Raw genomic sequence first — 17,847 nt, 5'->3', positions numbered from 1 at the left:
GAGGTTCCCGTACTCTAGCTTCAACGCATGAAGCTCCCCCGCCTTCATCCTTAACCTCACACCCTTTTCTCAACTGCAACCAAGAGCTTGACTCAGTTTGCATCACCCACGGTGAAGCTTCCCACCAGGCTAAGCTCCCAACTAGAGTTACCAGCCTCCACCTGCAAAGACCCTGACCACTTCTTTCCCGATACTTTCACCAAAATCTGAGCCTACTGCAGCTGGGAGAAGAAAGCAGTTTCCTCATCCACAGCCACAAACCCCCCACAACACTCTCCAATTCTCTTAAAAACCTCCCTACTCCAAAGATGAAGAGGAAGACCTACAACCCTCACCCATACTTCCTTAGCAAGGCTCTCTTTCCGGGTGCACCCCACTTTTGGTCCCCATCTTTGCAAGAGAAAATCTCTATTCTTGAAACCTCAACTGCTTACCCAACAAACCTTATTTAAATCTACGAGAAACCCCAATGCCCAATCCGCCCTCATCCTTGTTTGAACATACTGTTGACCACTTACTAAAAGAAATGTCCTCTCCAAATGCTGCCTGCCCCAGCCCCAATGGAGTGTCCTGCTAAATCTAATTTCTAATCTAACCTTTAAAGAAAAAGGAGTGATGGACACCAAGTAAATCCGAAGACTAGACAAAGTACCTTAATAAGTGTTAATCTTCCTCCTTCCACATAATGACATATACCCTAATGGCATCAATTTAACCTTGGTGACAACAGTTTAAAACCATGCAGAAATGTAATCTGCCTATGCTTCCAACCCTATCTCCTATCAATATTCCAGCTCATCAAATATAAGATACAAGATTTTCATCCAATTATTTATTATAGTTCAGAAAAATTTGCAGTCAAAACCAATCTAGAAAAAGCATTCAGACTATATGTTCAAAAAGAAGAAAAAAAGAAAAGGACAACTGCACTGAGAAGCAATAGAATTTTATTCAGCTAGAATTCTCACATGCAAGAATCAGGATTTTTCCGAGGATCATATCCTTTTCTGATCCAAAATCTCAGGAAGGGTCCATTTGAAAAGTAGTATGCAGTTCTAAACAGAAGCCTGTAAAATCAGATGAATGCAAGGCCATAGCAAACATTAGAAATAGCCAAATGACAAAATTCAATTATAACAACCACTCTATCAAAAACTTTAATTACACCAAAGGACAAGTTTCTGGGAAGAATACCTTCTAAGTGTATAATCTCCAACATTTAGACCTTTATCAAGCAAGCGTTCAGTCAGTGCACCTTTGGGCCATATAGGCCGCTCATCAAACAGATTAGATACAGCCATCTGCCACTCCCACTGTTCAGAGCCCTTGGGTATGTATTGCTCCCAATTTACTTTCTTAGGAATCTGTGTGAATGTTAAGTACCATACAAACAAAAAGAACAAAAAAGGTGCACAAAATAGGCTGAGATATTTAAAGATTTTTCTGCTTTATGCAATCAGTAAGAAAATATATCAACTAATCCTTTTACCAATACTTCAAAGTTTTATTGGCCAGTAAAAACATTAAAATGAACCAAAAGCCACAGAAGATAAGTAATAATATCACTCAAAGGAAAGGATAATTAGATAGAAGTGAATAGTGTAGACAAACATTGATTGCCTAGATATGCTTCCAATTATAATCCAGCATTCAATATAGGAATCATTGGCATCATCCAAAACTGCATTGTAATCTATGCATGCATGCTCCTTAACCCTCTCACCTTAGAGAGGCTCTTCAAGATTCCACCACATTCAAAGTTTTCTCTAAGATTTTTTTTTTTTTTTTTTGTTAGATTTATTATTATGAGTTTTATTTTTATTTTTTTTGTTTCTTTTGGGATGTGTGTGTGTGTGTGTTAACCATATTTGAAGGTAGACGATTTCAACAACTTTGGTTAGCTAGATCACTTGACCCCAAAAGAAGATTTCAAGCTACAAAGAGTTGGGATTTACATCAGGAAAAATGCCCATGAATTGAATTGTACAATGAAGCAGCAAATAATATTACTCATAATCCAGCTCAACACGACACAATGAAACATATATAGGTGGCCCACCATTCAATTAAGAAGTTACGCAATGTTATAATTTGTAGACATTTTCGTGAATGAAGGTAGAAATATCTTGATGTTTTAACCAAAGGGGTGACAAGAAGTTTCAGTGGTATTCGAGAAAAACTGGTCATATGTGATGTTATGCACATGCTTGATATAGTCTTTATCATTTGAATCCAGCCTTTATAGTTAAGTGATGGGGATACGTATGCATCTTTATCAATATAAGCAACTATATATTGTAAAGATGATGCATTTTTACCGATATAAGCAACTATATATTATTATATTGTAAAGAGATAAAGAATTCGCAGTCTCTAGCATCCAGGTGTCTCATCTCCTCTCTTTCTTTACCTCTCTTCTCTATTTTTTCTTCCAATTCACTAGCAAATCAATTGAATTTAATATCCTCATTTATCTTCATAGGAGTTAATTCCTAATTGAACTAGGATGTATGGTGCAAAGTCAATGTGTGAGAAGCTTTTATGAATAATTCATATGACTTGAAAAAAGACATAGATGTTTCTATTGAACTCTTTAGGAGCAAAGTTTATAGAAATTATGAATTATTGACTAGTTCATAGAACTAGAGACTACCAAGTTCATGCTTTTTATGCATTAGTGGCTAGCCTAAAGAGAAGTAGAGATCATACAAATTCATTTTGTTTTCCCTTTCATTCTCAGATAACAGATTAGAGTAAATTATGTGATAATAGCTAAGTTTTACATAGAGGGTCCATGTATGTTACATATAAACTCCTCCAGTAGGACATAAGCATGGTATAATGGACTTCAAAATGAAGAAGACATAGGAAGTGCAAATTAGAAGTAACACAGATTACAGTAGAGATAAAAATATAGTATCACAAACTAAATGATTAGGATATCTTTAATCTCAAAATCAATTGCAAGACATGGCTCAATACCCATCTGCATAAGAGAAATTAACTAATGCATTAGTTCCAACCATATGCGTTCTTGTTGAGATTTTAAAGATGCACATGCACAAAAGAGGGTGAATATTAGGTTCTAAAATCAGCCAATAAAATAAATAGAATCGAACAAACTATCAGGTCCTGAGCTTAAATAATAACTCTCTGGAGCCTATAAAGCTACAACCATAAATTAGAAACCCTCTCATCAAAACAAGAACCATGACTAGAGGAGCCCACAAATGGGACACAGGTAAATCCTCTTCAAGCTTGCACATGCTATGCGCAAACCACCACCACCAACAACAGAAACAAAACACAGAGGACATGGAGTTGTTATTTTTTTAGTAGTATTGAGCAGTAATAGAAAGGAAGTGGTTCTGAAAAGTGGGGCCAAAGCTAGCCTCATGAGCAGTTGCCAAAAACCGTGTTCAAGCAATAGTTTGAACATGGTTCCTCCCTTATATAATGGTATAGGCATATCTTTATACAGTAGATAAATTGATAACAAATATGAGCAATAGTTTGAAAATTAGTTGGCCTATTGACAAATACTAAAGGCTCCAAACTTAGTCCACATAAACATTAACTTCTAGTCAAAATAAAAATTTTACCTCCCAACGCTGTTGCACAACTCCCTCTTGTTTCTTTTTCAAGTTCAATGTCATTGATGGTCTTAACCTGAAAAGTAATAGAAGTGAAAATATATTCAAATGATGAACACTTTAACTAATCATTTTTCTAGTAATTTTCCATCAGAAAATCACAAACCAAACACATATTTCAAGCATTTTCCTTCGGCGACCATCTTCTCATCTGTACTGAAATCCTTCCCTCAACCCGTAACTTCCTCAAGTCTTGGAGAAAGAGAGCTTCCTCTGTTGTTTCGACGAAGAAAACTCCTTTTCCGCCTGAGAATGGTACAATCGTGACTACGCCTTTCTTCCCTAATTTTCTCGCCACCACTCGGCCAACCTCAACCCAGTTAACCCTATCCTTAATGCATTCACACACCACTGCGCGCGCCCATCTCCCGACAGACATAAGGCCGCCTTCTCTTGATCCTTTGCCACTGACCACTTTCGCAAAAGACCTATGTAAGGGACCCACGTGACTTTGTGAGAAACCTTCCCCTCTGTGTTGCTTTCCTTTTTCAACTGTATTCGACGAGGGGACCACCAACATTGAAGACAGCGCTCTTCTAATATTCTCCCACCCTCTGCCCTCCTCGCCCTCTGGAATAATCAAACAACAATATCTTCTCTTGGTAGCAAACTCCAAGATCCTTATGAACCTTCCATGGTCGTTGAAGCCAACTTCCATCAAGTGGACACAACATTTTCCCCTGAATTTTTTGTTAAAACCTAGGTGACCCTCCATTTCTATGGCTTTCGTCAGATGTTTGATCATCCACCCAACTGCTTCCTTTTCAAAACCTAAGACGAAATCAGAGCCTCTACTGTGCTCTGTGATCGAACACCAAGTTCCTCCTTGCTCGCCTTCCAACTTAACCAAGAAGGTCTTCCTTTCCACGATAACCTTCATCGTTAGTTGTCACCGTTTATAAGCATATATTAATGGCTCATACTTTTCTCTTTTGCCTTAAATATTACTTAAAACTTTTTTTTATATATAGGTAAAGAAAAGTTGTATACATAGTTGTGAAAGGCGCGCCTAGGTTCTGGGCGGCGCGACGCCCCTTCACAAAGGCGCCGCTTAGGCACGACGCGGTCCACAGGTGCGCCTCGATCCCCTACCTCCTTCTTCTCCTTCTCCTTCTCCTTCTTCTCCTTCTCCTTCTTCTTCTTCTTCTCTTTCTCTTCTTCTTCGACATCGGGTTGCAAAGGGCAAAGAGAAGCCCTAATTTCTTTTTTAATTTTTTGGGACCAAAATGACGTCGTTTGGTCCCTGTTCTTTTAAAAGAGCAGGGTCCAAAACGACGTTGTTTTGGCCCTTTTATTTTAAAAAGAACAGGCCAAAACAACACCGTTTTGGAGCTTGTTCCTTTAAAATAAAAAACAGGCCAAAACGACGCCTTCCAACCCCCTTTTCTAGTTGTTTTCAACCCAACAACTCTCCCAAATTTTGCCCTAACCTCAGCCGTGTAGTGGAGAAGTGAAGAAGACGAAGAAGAGGAGGAAAAATAGAGGAAAAATAAAGGAGAAATATATGTAAATTAAGGTGCGCCTCACTTCACTAAAGCCTGCGCCTTAGGCTCCAGGACTACTTTGCACCTTGGTGCGCCTTGAGTCTTTTAAAACTATGGTCGTATATAAAGAAAAAATGAGACACCAAAAAAAACAGTGCCCTCAAAGTATACAGGAAGTATACAAAAGAAGCCAAAAGGCTCAAACCTAAACATTACTTAAACTTTACTGTGTTTTAAATTTGAAATATTTAATTAATTGCACCTTTTTAAAAGAAAATTTTCTTTATCCAACTCGAATGTGAAGCTTATATCCTAAACTATTAACATAAATAGCAAATGCTTCTAAGATAGTATTTTCTTGGAGAGAGGTGAGAAGGAGGTGCGCTTTGGTAACTTTCTTATTACTGGAGATAGAGGTACATTAGAATTATATGTATGCACACCATTAAAAATTGGAAAGAATATGTGAAGCAAGAAATTGAGAGAGGTAGGGTGTTCCTCTTCCTTTATTACTTGACTACTTTGCCCTTCACAAATGTAGAATTCAGTCCATAAAAATGGAAAAACAGAGGGTTATTTTGGGAATATTTTCAAATTGAATTAATCAACACAAACAAAAGAGGAAATGATGGATGCCAAGTAGAGGGAAAATGGAGTACCCTTAATGGTATAGAATATGGTACAGATAAACAGACACATGAACACTGAATGGAGACATCAAGAAGAGAAAAATGGGTGTTGACTTCATTTATGGTATAGGCAAAATCATAGAAGGAAGTGTTGAGTAAAGCAAGTAGGAAAAGCCAAGGCATCTTACACTAATTTCTCTGGCACATCCTTGGGTGAAAAAAGTGGAGGCAATAGTATCATCAAATCCTCTTGATCCACATCCACAAGGTCACCCTTCTCTGCACAATAGCATAAATAAATTATTTATTTATTTCATTAAAAAAAGAATAAACAGTTTAGATTTATTCAAAGTTTTGAAAACATGGAAGATAAGGCTTCACCGAGGTGTGGCTCCACTTCAGCCCAGTTTCTCTTTTTTCTTCTTGCAACATCAGCATGAACAGGAAGAACATGCTGGTAGTCCACCATTCCTTCAGGAATTTTAAAAACAAAACCAAAAGACACAAACAAAATGAAAACAGTAAATGCCAGTCAGAAAAGAAGGAATAAAAGATCAACCATGATAGGCAAATGGTCACAGAAGATCCATTCTAACCATTAAAATGATAAGCCTCTGACACCCGAGCAATAATATCGGCACAAAGTCTTATCGGCACTTCTCCAGATATTTGTGCTTCAACTTCTTCTCCAGTAGCAACTGATTCACCTTCAGGTTGACTGCCATGCTGCTCACTTCCTACTGATTCAGAACCACAAATTTTTTGCTTAGGATTAGTGGAGTCAGTTGGTGGACATTTTGATACCTTGCTGGAAACTTCAGCACTTTGGCCATCAGTAGATTTCTTTTTGGATATTCTCAACAGCAAATTATTACAGGGCTGAAGCTCCCCAAATGCAGGATGTGAATATGGGTCCTCAGGCCGGAAATGGAGCTCCAACTTGTTTGATTGAGAGCTCCGAGCCTACAGATCAGGGCAGGACAAAGTTGAGAAAAACTGGCTGAAAGAGTTGCTTAAGATTTTAGCAGACATTGAACTACAGCAAGAACATGGTGATGGTGTAATAAAAAGGGTTTGGAATGCAACTATTGGGATTGAATAGAAGATCTAAACACCCAAGTGCCTAAGTTCATAAAAAGCATACATGAAACTAAATAAGATGTATTTCACTCACATCCATGGGTAGAACACCACACAAAGAGAAGTTCAGTGCTCTACTGACTGAGCTTTGAATGGAAATAGTCCAAGCTATCCATCACCTATCTCATGTACTTTCTCTACTATAAACATTCAAATATTTAATTTCAGCATCGCTAATTTTTTAAAAGATTATTTCACAGACACTGTCCCTCATTATAAACCATGCCCAGCATATCAAAGCGCCTCAACTATGCATCTAGCTGTGAAGACATCAAAGCACATGTCATGCCCTAAATTTTATTTTTTATTTTTTTTGGTAGGTAAAAGCACAAGTAAATTTTATAAATGAAGAAAAAGGCCACCCAAAGGCTAACCCAAAGCATACAGCAGTGCTAAAAGGCAAAAACAAAAAAGAAGAGAGGATACAAAAAACCTCACTCGCCCTCACCTAGAACCCAACCAATCAAAAAAATTGATTAAAGGTAAAGGTCTTTCATCTATATACAACTTAGTCCAAGACCAAACACTACAAACAAAAGAATTCTTCATCCTATGAATCGAAAGCTCTTCATTGTCAAAGGTTATCCTGTTCCTTTCCTTCCACACCATCCAAAAAAGGCATAAAGGAGCCAACATCCGAGCCTATCTACGCTTCTTGCCCACGAAAAACGCATGCCAACCAAGGAAAGTCTCTTTAACCGAGAATGGAAGAACCCATATCACACCAAAAAGAGCAAATAATAACTCCCACAAAATCCTAGTCTTCATGCAATTGATTAAAATGTAATTAATAAACTCTTCTTCAGCAAGACAAAGAAAACATCTATTAGCTAGGGGCCACCCCCTCCTCTTTAGCTGATCCAACATTAAGACTTTACCTCACAATGCTTCCCATGCAAAAAAAAAAGGCCCATTTTGGGAAGAACATAAGGGCTCCAAATGATTCTCCTTGAAAATAGGATTGCATTTCCAGGCTCCACTGCACTATATAGGGACTTAATAGAAAAAATCTCATCTTTCGTCTTTTTCCATAACACCCTATCCTCCAAATCTGCACTTACCCTCTTCCCTTGAATTGTCAAGAGGAGCTATTCCACCAAGTCCACCTCCCAATCATTGAAAGGCCTAGAGAAACAAAGATTTCAACTCCCCTTTTCAACCGCAAAGTCCCAAACCTGAACCACCGACGCCTTTTTTTATGCCATCAAAGCATACAAAGATGGGAAAGAATCACACAAGGCCCCATCTTCACACCATTTATCCTTCCAAAATCTCAGTCTTCTACCATTACCCACAGAAAAACACAATGTTGTTACTCAACAAAGAACCTTCCTTCCTAATCTCTTTCCACAACCCCACTCCAAACCCCTCTCTCACTTCACGAGTATACCACCCCCCTTCATCTACCCAAACTTCCTACTAATAATTTGTTTCCAAAGAGTCTCACTTTCTTCCACGAAGCTCCAACTCCATTTACACAAGAGGGCACTATTTATCTACCACCCAAACCACCCTTACTTTCATCTGAGCAAACAACCGCCCACTTAACAAGATGAGTCTTCCACTCCAAAGCCCCCCCACCCCAAATGAAGTCCCTTTGAATTTCCTCTAGTCTCGATCTAACCACTCTAGGCATACGCAAAAGAGACATGAAGTAAATGGGCATGCTAGACAAAGTGCTCCGAATGAGAGTGAGTTTCTCTCCTTTAAAAATAAATTGCCTCTTCCACATGGCTAATATCTTCCAAAACCTCTCCTCTACCTCATCCCAAACCACCACATATTTGTGCAAAGCAGCCAAGGGAAGCCTTAAATAAGAGGAAGGAAGCGCCCCCACCTTGCACCCAAGCTCAAGGGCCAACTCCTCCAAATTCTCCACTCTCCCCACCGGTAAAATCTCAATTTTGTCCAAATTAATTCTCAAACCAGAGATGGCTTCAAACCACATTAACAACCAGCTCAAGTAAGCTGACTAGTCCTATGAAGCTCACAAAAAACCAACGTATCATCAACATATAGCAAATGGGTAATTTGAGCCCCATCACCACCCCTCTCCTTTGTCAAAGGACAGCTTTGCTGTCCCTTCTTTCCTTATTTTAGCCCACAAGCTGTCCACACTTCCTTCCTTATTTTAGCCCACAAGCTGTCCACCCTTCTTTCCTTAATTTAGTCCACCCTTCTTTCCTTATTTTACCCCACAATTGTTTCCTTATTTCTCCATTTATTATTCTGTACAGTTAGCATATATTATTTGACAGATTATAGTTTACATGTATAGGGCTAGAATCATGTTGGAATTTATTTGCTTTTATTTGCTTTCCATGTAAAGCATCCTTGTAAAGTCTATATATAATATACAAAACTCAAGGCCAAGGTATTCGGTCATTCACACAATATTTTGACATGGTATCAGAGCAAGGTTGCTAATTTTTCTTCCCTCAAATTCTTTTCTGTCTTTTCGGTTTCGGAAGTGCCTCTCGTGTCTTTCGGTCAAGTCTGTGTTGATCACGTTGTGGGTCAGTTTTCTTCTGGGATTTTTTTTTGGTCAATCCTTTTGTCTCGGGTTCTATTTATTTTCTATGGATTCCGCACCTCTGTGTGTTAAGTTTACAGGCACAAATTATTCTACCTGGGCATTTCAGTTTGAACTTTTTCTCAAGGGAAAAGACCTTTGGGGTCATATTGATGGCACGGATGTTGAAAAACCATCCACTTTTGAAAAATCTCAGGATGTTGGGTTTTCTCCTTCATAGGCTGTGCTTGATGCACGCATCATGTCTTGGCTTCTTGGTTCAGTGGAGCCTCATATTGGCACCCACTTGCGGCCCCATCGCTCCGCTCAATCTATGTGGGCTTATTTGAAGAAAGTTTATCATCAGGATAACGATGCTCGTCGTTTTCAATTAGAACATGCGATTGCCATGTTTCAACATGGTAGTCTTTCCATCCAGGACTACTACTCGGCATTTCTGACTCTTTGGCATGAATATGCTGATTTGGTTACAACGGATGTTCCTATTGCCGCTCTCTCAACTATTCAGACTATTCACGCGACTACCCGGCGTGATCAGTTTCTTATGAAACTACGTCCGGAATATGAATCTGTCCGCTCCTCTTTACTGAATAGATCTCCTGTTCCCTCTCTTGATATTTGTTTTGGTGAGTTACTTCGCGAAGAGCAACGCCTTAGTACTCAAGCTATTTTGGAGCAATCTCATGGCAGTTCCGGGAAGGCAACTGTAGCTTATGCTGCCCAAGGACGCGGACCACCTATGCATTCTAAAAACTTGCAGTGTTTTTGCTGCAAGGAATATGGGCATATTGCTGCCACTTGCCCTAAGAAGTTTTGTTCTTATTGCAAAAAGAAGGGTGGACAGCTTGTGGGCTAAAATAAGGAAGGAAGTGTGGACAGCTTGTGGGCTAAAATAAGGAAAGAAGGGACAGCAAAGCTGTCCTTTGACGCGTTTACTTGGTTAAGAAGAGTCTCTACATATATAGCGCCAGGAACTTTCTCGTCAAGGCCGCCTGCAATACCCTCATTGAGCCTAGTGTTCTCCGGAAGCTCGCCGTAGGCCTTCAGAAGGCGAGCCTCGTCGGGCATGTACTTGAGGATGACGTCAGCCTTGTCATCCTGGTAGTCATGGAGACTGACGAGGATAATATCACCTGCGGCGATCCAGACCTTCTTGTGCATCTTCCCGCGGATATGGCAAAGGCGTTTGGTTCCATCGATGCACATGGCTTCGCAACGGCCGTTGCCGAGCATGCGGAGGACCTGGGCGTATTCTTGGCCGTCTTCTTTGAAGACAAGCTCCTGCTTCTCATCATCTGCTTCGTTCTTCCCTCTCTTCCTGTTCTTACCTCCCTTACCCTTGTTCTTCGGCATCTCTCAAACCCTAATCGATCTCTCTCTCTCTCTCTCTCTCTCTCTCTCTCTCTCTCTCTCCCTAACCCTAGACTTCTCGAAAACAATGAAAAACCTCTTCCAGTCATCCAATACCATCTTACTTGGAGGCAACAGATCAAGAGGGTTCTTTGGCTTTGGCTTGGGTGCCTCTTCCTCCTTAGCAGCCTCTGCCACTTTAGGCTAAGCTCGTGTTATCACTCTTCCACATATTTCCACTGACTTACAAATTGCTGATATCTTCACCAAGGCTCTCCCTCGTCATCGACATTGCTTGCTAAGTAGCAAATTGATGCTTGTTGATCAACCTGCATCAATTTGAGGGGGGCTGTCAAAGGACAGCTTTGCTGTCCCTTCTTTCCTTATTTTAGCCCACAAGCTGTCCACACTTCCTTCCTTATTTTAGCCCACAAGCTGTCCACCCTTCTTTCCTTAATTTAGCCCACCCTTCTTTCCTTATTTTAGCCCACAATTGTTTCCTTATTTCTCCATTTATTATTCTGTACAGTTAGCATATATTATTTGACAGATTATAGTTTACATGTATAGGGCTAGAATCATGTTGGAATTTATTTGCTTTTATTTGCTTTCCATGTAAAGCATCCTTGTAAAGTCTATATATAATATACAAAACTCAAGGCCAAGGTATTCGGTCATTCACACAATATTTTGACATCCTTAACCCTACAACCTATCAAAAATTCCCCACTCACTGCTCCCTTGATGAGGCAGTTTAAAGCTTCCATCCCAATCACAAAAAGATAGGGCGAAAGAGGATCCCCTTGCCTCAAAACCCTAGAGTTGTGAAAGAACCCTGATGGAGTGCCATTAATCAAAATCAAGAACATCGCAATAGAAATGCACCACTTTATCCAACCTGGCCATTTCTCTTCGAACCCCGTTTTTTGCATTACTTGGAGCATAAAATCCCAATTTAAATGATCATATGCCTTCACTATATCAAGCTTGCACAACACTCCGCTCTCATTGCTTTTTAGCAAAGAATCTATAGCCTCATTAGTGATCAACGCAGCATCAAGGATTTGTCTTCCCTCGACGAAAGCATTTTGGGACGAAGACACCACCTTCTTTAACTTATTAGCTAACGTTAACCTTTCCTAAGAGCTTGTACAGTCCTTCCACCAAACTAATAGATCTAAAGTCTCTCAGGTCTTCAACCCCTCCTTTTTTTGGGACCAAAACTAGGAAAGTAGTATTTAGGTTCCTTACAAACCTTCCATGCTGGTGAAATTCTCGGAAAAAACTCATCACTTCCTCCTTTACAAACTCCTAACTAGACTGCTAGAATGCTAAGGAGTATCCATCCGGCCCCAAAGCTTGTTCCCACTCAAATCAAAGAGAGCAGAGACTACCTCTTTGACGGAGAAAGCCTCCTCCAACCTAACAACATCCTCACCTTCAATTCTTTCAAACACTAGCCCATTCAAACTTGGACAACAATCACCAAGTTCAGTCAATGGGTTCTGGAAATCACTAACCACACCCCCTTGGATCTCATGCTCTTCAAATAACCAGGTTCCATTAATTTTTATCTTGGTCAAACAATTCCTCCTTCTGTGATAGTTAGTCATTCTATGGAAAAAGCCAATGTTCCTATCACCTTCCCTCAGCCACACTTCTCTAGATTTTTGTCTCCAAGAGATTTCCTCCATGAGGACCCATTTCTTGAATTCCTCCTTTGCCTCCTTTCTAGCCTCCACCTCTTCCACCGATAAAACTCTAGACTTCTCCTGATCATCCCAAAAATTTTCTTGTTGTAACACCAAACTCCTTTTTACCCCCACCTTCCCGAACACTTCCTTGTTCCAGATTTTCAAATTGCTTTTAGAGCCTTCAACTTAGCTGCCATAATGAAACAAAAGGAGTCGTTGAAATTAAACCCCTACCACCAACCTTTCATCAAATCCTTGAACTACTCCTCCTTTAACCACATATTCTCAAAACGAAAAGAGATTGGACCACTCCTCACCCCTCCCCCATCTAAGAAAATGGGAAAGTGATTAGACATTAGTCTAGGAAGAGTGTTTTGCACTACCCCATTGAAATGGCCCTCCCAATCCTGGGAAACCAAAAAACGATCCAATCTTGACATGGATTGTCCATTCAACCCACCATTCTAGGTAAACAGACCCCTCTGCAAGGGAAGGTCTCTCAATTCCAGGTCATCAATCACCTCCAAGAACCTTCTCATAGTTGAAGCCATCCTCCCTCCTCTACTATGCTCGCTAGGGAATCTAGTCACATTGAAGTCACCTCCAACGCACCAAGGGTCATTCCACAACCCACGAATGGCTCCCAACTCCTTCCAGAAAAATTCTTTGCTTCTCTTCAAGGTAGGAGTGTAAACCCCCATAAAGATCCACATAAAACCATTCTCACAAGTTTTAAAAAGACAAGAAATCGAAAATTGGCCTAACTCCATGCCAACCAACGCTAACACTTTGTTATCCCAAAAAACAACCACCCCACCAGTTGCACCCCTCACATTCACTACTCCACACTCTAAAAATCTCCCCACACCACCCCAATAGACATCTCCTATATTTTAGTCTCCTGCAGACAAACCAGGTCCACTAGCCCTAATTAAAGCCTTAATAATCTTCGTCTTATTACTGTCATTAGCCCCTCTTACATTCCAAGGCAATAATTTTAACTTCACTTACTGTCATTAGCCCCAAAAATGTTCCTCAGCCATGCTATTTAGCTGCTATAGAGTGGAAAAACACACATGCACACAAGCTAACCTTGTATATGCATAAACAGAGACCAAAAAAGCAAAACTAAACTAAAGCTTCTGCAGCAGCACAAGAGTGTTCAATTTCACAATCCTAAGCAAGTGGGTCAAGGGAATTCTCGAGAATAAGTGAGCATCAAATTCAAAACTAATTATCTTTCCTCAAATCACCAAAATAAACAATGCCTCAGAGGAATGGTCTCCCTGTCCTCTTCCCATAGGTTTAAAAGGTGCTAGGCACACATAAGGCACAAAAGTCTCGTACAGCTTAGGCACAAGGCACAACATAAAGTGTATGCCTTAGTGAAGTAAAACATGACCTAACATCCATATTAATTTTATAAAATATGATTCAAAATCTAATCCAACCAATAAAATAAATAAATAAATAAGATTCCAAAGAAGCATTCGATAATAATAAAATTATAAAAGTTTCAACATACAATTAAAAATTTTAAGAATTACAAAATTTTCAACATATCGATTCAAAATTTCAAGAATAGAAGTGTTCAAAAAGGAAAAGTAAAATAGGGAGGGGTTGCCACTTGGGCCTACTGTGCCTCCTTCACAAAAACCTAGAAAATCAAGTCAACTCCACTTCTGACGGCAAAAGAAAGCCATAACAGTAGAAACAAACCCATGACATCCACAATGCGATTCCCAACTCAGAAGTCTCAACCACAATATTCTATGAAGATGAATTATCAATTCAAAACGATACAATTTTGGAAGGTGATTATTGTCATAACCGTAAGAATTTACAGCAAAAATCAATACAAAAGTGGAAAGACAGAGAGACTACGGGAGTACCTTACGGATAGCTTGAGTTCCACCTAGGGTTTCAATGGCGCGAGCTGTGGAGGAAGGGTAAGCCGGATAGTGAACAGAAAAAGCTTCATTGCTGGGTATATATCCCGATATACTCCCCTCCTCTATCACTCCCATCTTTCGTCTCCTTCTACTATCTCCTCAAAACCTCTCTCTGAGTTTCCATGGATGCTTCCCAAGTTATGGCGCGTTTCATAACTTTAAAATATATATATATATATATATATATAGGGTTGTTCTATGGTACTCACTCTTCATTTTGGGTACCTAACACATTTGACCCCAATAAAAATATGACATATCATTAAAAAATTTATAAAAACTTATCAAACCGGTAAAGATGACTTATTGATGAGAAATAATCACATGCATTTTATATATATCTAAATATTACAATTTTTTATAATTTATTATTAAATATCAAATATAATTTGTTATTTAATGCATTACCTAACTCTATCTAAAAAACAAAAATCTTACCTACTACTCTTATACTCTCATTATTCATATATAAAAAAAAGGTTAGTAATTTAATATGAAAATTAAATAATTTCAACTACCAAATTACAAAATATGTAAGATGTATTTTGATGAATCAAATTTCAAGATCAAGTTCAAAACTTTTTAAGAGAGAAAATTTAAAATTTGTATTATATGAAGAAGATGAAGGATTTCAAGTGATTACAAGTGTCAAAGGTAATATTTGATATTTTTTTTATCCAAATATAATTGTTGTAGGAAGAAATGTGATGATAAATAACAATTTTAGAATTTTTTATGAGTTTATTATAAAATTTTGTTATCAAATTGTTATTAATATTTTTACATAATTTTTTTTTTGTTCACAGATTAAATTTGAAGATGAAACTTTATATGTCTTGAAGGATGTCAAGTGATTACAAGTGTTAAAAGGTAACATTTTATTTTATTTTTTTTCCATTTACATATAACTATTGTAAGTAGAAATGACATTTAAATATGTAATGATTTATAATATCTAGATTTTTTAATTTTTTCTGAGTTATTTTTAATCAAATTGAGAGCATTTAGTAATTTGTTATGAAATTGTCATCAATATTTTGTAAGAGAGGGTACGAACTTTCTAAGGGTGGGTACGAACTTTCTAATGGATGGTACGAACTTTCTAAAACCGGGTACGAACTTTCTAAGAGAGGGTACGAATTTTCTAAGGGTGGGTACGAACTTTCTAAGGGTGGGTACGAACTTTCTAAGGGTGGGTACGAACTTTCTAAGGGAATGTACGAACTTTCTAAGGGAGGGTACAAACTTTCTAAGGGTGGGTACGGACTTTCTAAGAGAGGGTACGGACTTTCTAAGGGATGGTACGGACTTTCTAAAGGGAGGGTACGAACTTTCTAATGATGGGTACGAACTTTCTAAGGAATGGTACGAAGTTTCTAAGGGAGGGTACGAACTTTCTAAGGGTGGGTACGAACTTTCTAAGGGTGGGTACGAACTTTCTAAGGGATGGTACGAACTTTCTAAGGGTGGGTACGAACTTTCTAAGGAAGGGTACGAACTTTCTAAGGGAGGGGTACGAACTTTCTAAGGGGGGGTACGAACTTTCTAAGGGAGGGTACGAACTTTCTAAGGGAGGGTACGAACTTTCTAAGGGAATATACGAACTTTCTAAGGGAGGGTACGAACTTTCTAATGGAGGGTACGAACTTTCTAAGAGAGGGTACGAACTTTCTAAGGGAGGGTACTAACTTTCTAAGGGAGGGTACGAACTTTCTAAGGGAGGGTACGAACTTTCTAAGCGAGGATACGAACTTTCTAAGGGGGGGTACGAACTTTCTAAGGGAGGGTACGAACTTTCTAAGACCGGGTACGAAATTTCTAAGAGAGGATACGAACTAGATAATGTAATTTTCTAACTACTTTATCTTTTATATTTCAGTTTCTTCATAGATACGATGGACAAAGGCAAAGGAAAGGAATTTATCATTGATTTGAACGATGAAGACTTTGATTACCAACATGATAGCATTGTTAAAAATGAGTATGATGAAGAGGCCATTCTAGTTTCTGACAAGATTTTTAATGATTTAACTGTTGAAGATGTATGGAAGATGGAGTTTAGCTCAGTAGAGGAGGCAGAAGAATTTTATAATTTATTTGCTAAAGTTACCAAATTTAGTGTTAGAAAGGATGATGTGAAACGAGATAAAAATCAAAATATAGTATCTCGTAAGTGGGTTTGTTCGAAAGAAGGATATCGACATAGAGTGTGTTTAGAGAACGAAAATCGAAAACGAGAACCTAAGGCAGTAACTCGAGTTGGTTGCGAGGCAACATTTCAGATTGGGTTTAACAAACAAACGAATAAGTGGGTTGTGAAAGAGTTTATGGCTAATCATAATCATCCTTTGGTGGAACAAAAAAATGTCCAATTCCTTCGATCCCATAGGGTCATTAAAAATGCAGATAAAGCTCAATTGAATGCAATGCGAGGTGTTGGCATAGGAACTAGCCAAATTATGGATTACATGGTGCAACAATCAGGTGGATATAACAATGTTGGCTTCACAAAAAAAGATCTATATAACCATGTTGATGTTGATCGTAGAGTTCATCTAAGAGATGGTGATGCAGAGGGTGCTTTGGCTTATTTGTGTGGAAAGTCTAAAATGGATCCATCATTTTATTACAAGTACAATGTTGATGAAGACAACCATCTAGCAAACCTGTTTTGGGCAGATTCTACTAGTAAATTGGATTACAGTTGTTTTGGAGATGTGTTAGCATTTGATACAACTTATCGGACTAATGCTTATAAAAAACCGTTGGTCATACTAGTTGGCATTAACCATCACCATCAAACTATAGTGTTTGGATGTGCATTATTGGTAGATGAGAGTGTTAGCACTTATACTTGGGTCTTGGAGACTTTTTTGGACGCAATGAATAACAAGAAGCCTATTTCTGTTATTACTGATGGGGATAAAGCAATGCGTAAAGCCATCAAGAGGATATTTCCAGACTCTTGTCATCGATTATGTGTTTGGCATATTCAACGCAATGCATTCACTAATGTCCATGTCAAAGATTTTACTAATCATTTTTCTAAGTGCATGTTCATGGAAGGCACCGTTGAAGAATTTGAATGTGCGTGGAATGACATGTTGGAAATGTTTAATCTTCATGAACATAAGTGGGTGACAGATATATATGCTAAGCGTTCTAGATGAGCAGAGGCTTATTTAAGGGGACATTTCTTTGCTGGTATGAAAAGCACACAAAGGTGTGAGAGCATGAATGCATACTTGAATCGTTTCCTTAAAACTCGTTTGAAGCTGTTTGAGTTTATCAAGCATTTTGATAGAGCACTCTCACGTATTCGTCATAATGAGGCAAAGGCAGAGTTTGAGACACACCATTCTTCAGCTGTTCTAACAACCAAACTCTATGCACTTGAGAAATATGCAGGGAC

General features: G+C 38.7%; 2 protein-coding genes across 3 annotated transcripts in view; one reads left to right on the top strand and one right to left on the bottom strand.

Annotated features, from left to right (window-relative positions):
• Positions 1-14,593, bottom strand: part of LOC100247425 (uncharacterized) — a 38,367-nt gene extending 23,774 nt beyond the window's left edge. For both annotated transcript variants that reach the window (XR_785908.3, XM_010652447.3), the window contains exons 1-8: positions 14,376-14,593; positions 6,363-6,729; positions 6,148-6,237; positions 5,955-6,045; positions 3,603-3,669; positions 2,944-2,986; positions 1,195-1,366; positions 969-1,067 (exon numbers count right to left, since the gene is read on the bottom strand). Coding sequence is in view for 1 of the 2 variants with exons in the window: in XM_010652447.3 (XP_010650749.1) it covers positions 969-1,067; positions 1,195-1,366; positions 2,944-2,986; positions 3,603-3,669; positions 5,955-6,045; positions 6,148-6,237; positions 6,363-6,729; positions 14,376-14,510 (1,064 nt within the window). In the remaining variant the exon portion in view is untranslated. The remainder of the gene's footprint in view (positions 1-968; positions 1,068-1,194; positions 1,367-2,943; positions 2,987-3,602; positions 3,670-5,954; positions 6,046-6,147; positions 6,238-6,362; positions 6,730-14,375) is intronic.
• A 1,737-nt stretch (positions 14,594-16,330) lies between these two features.
• Positions 16,331-17,605, top strand: LOC104878524 (protein FAR1-RELATED SEQUENCE 5-like). Its single transcript, XM_010649069.2, has one exon. It carries the CDS (start codon positions 16,331-16,333, stop codon positions 17,603-17,605), a length of 1,275 nt encoding a protein of 424 aa, XP_010647371.2.
• The last annotated feature ends 242 nt before the right edge of the window (positions 17,606-17,847 follow it).

Source organism: Vitis vinifera, chromosome 5, assembly GCF_030704535.1.
Source record: "Vitis vinifera cultivar Pinot Noir 40024 chromosome 5, ASM3070453v1".
NCBI classification, from domain to species: Eukaryota; Viridiplantae; Streptophyta; class Magnoliopsida; order Vitales; family Vitaceae; genus Vitis; species Vitis vinifera.
The sequence above is the reverse complement of the archived record's forward strand: the minus strand, read 5'-3'. Positions and strand labels throughout refer to the sequence as shown.

What these genes read in the sequence shown, in the direction of transcription:
- LOC104878524 (XM_010649069.2), top strand. Translation starts at nt 16,331, where the DNA reads ATGGACAAAGGCAAAGGAAAGGAATTTATCATTGATTTGAACGATGAA.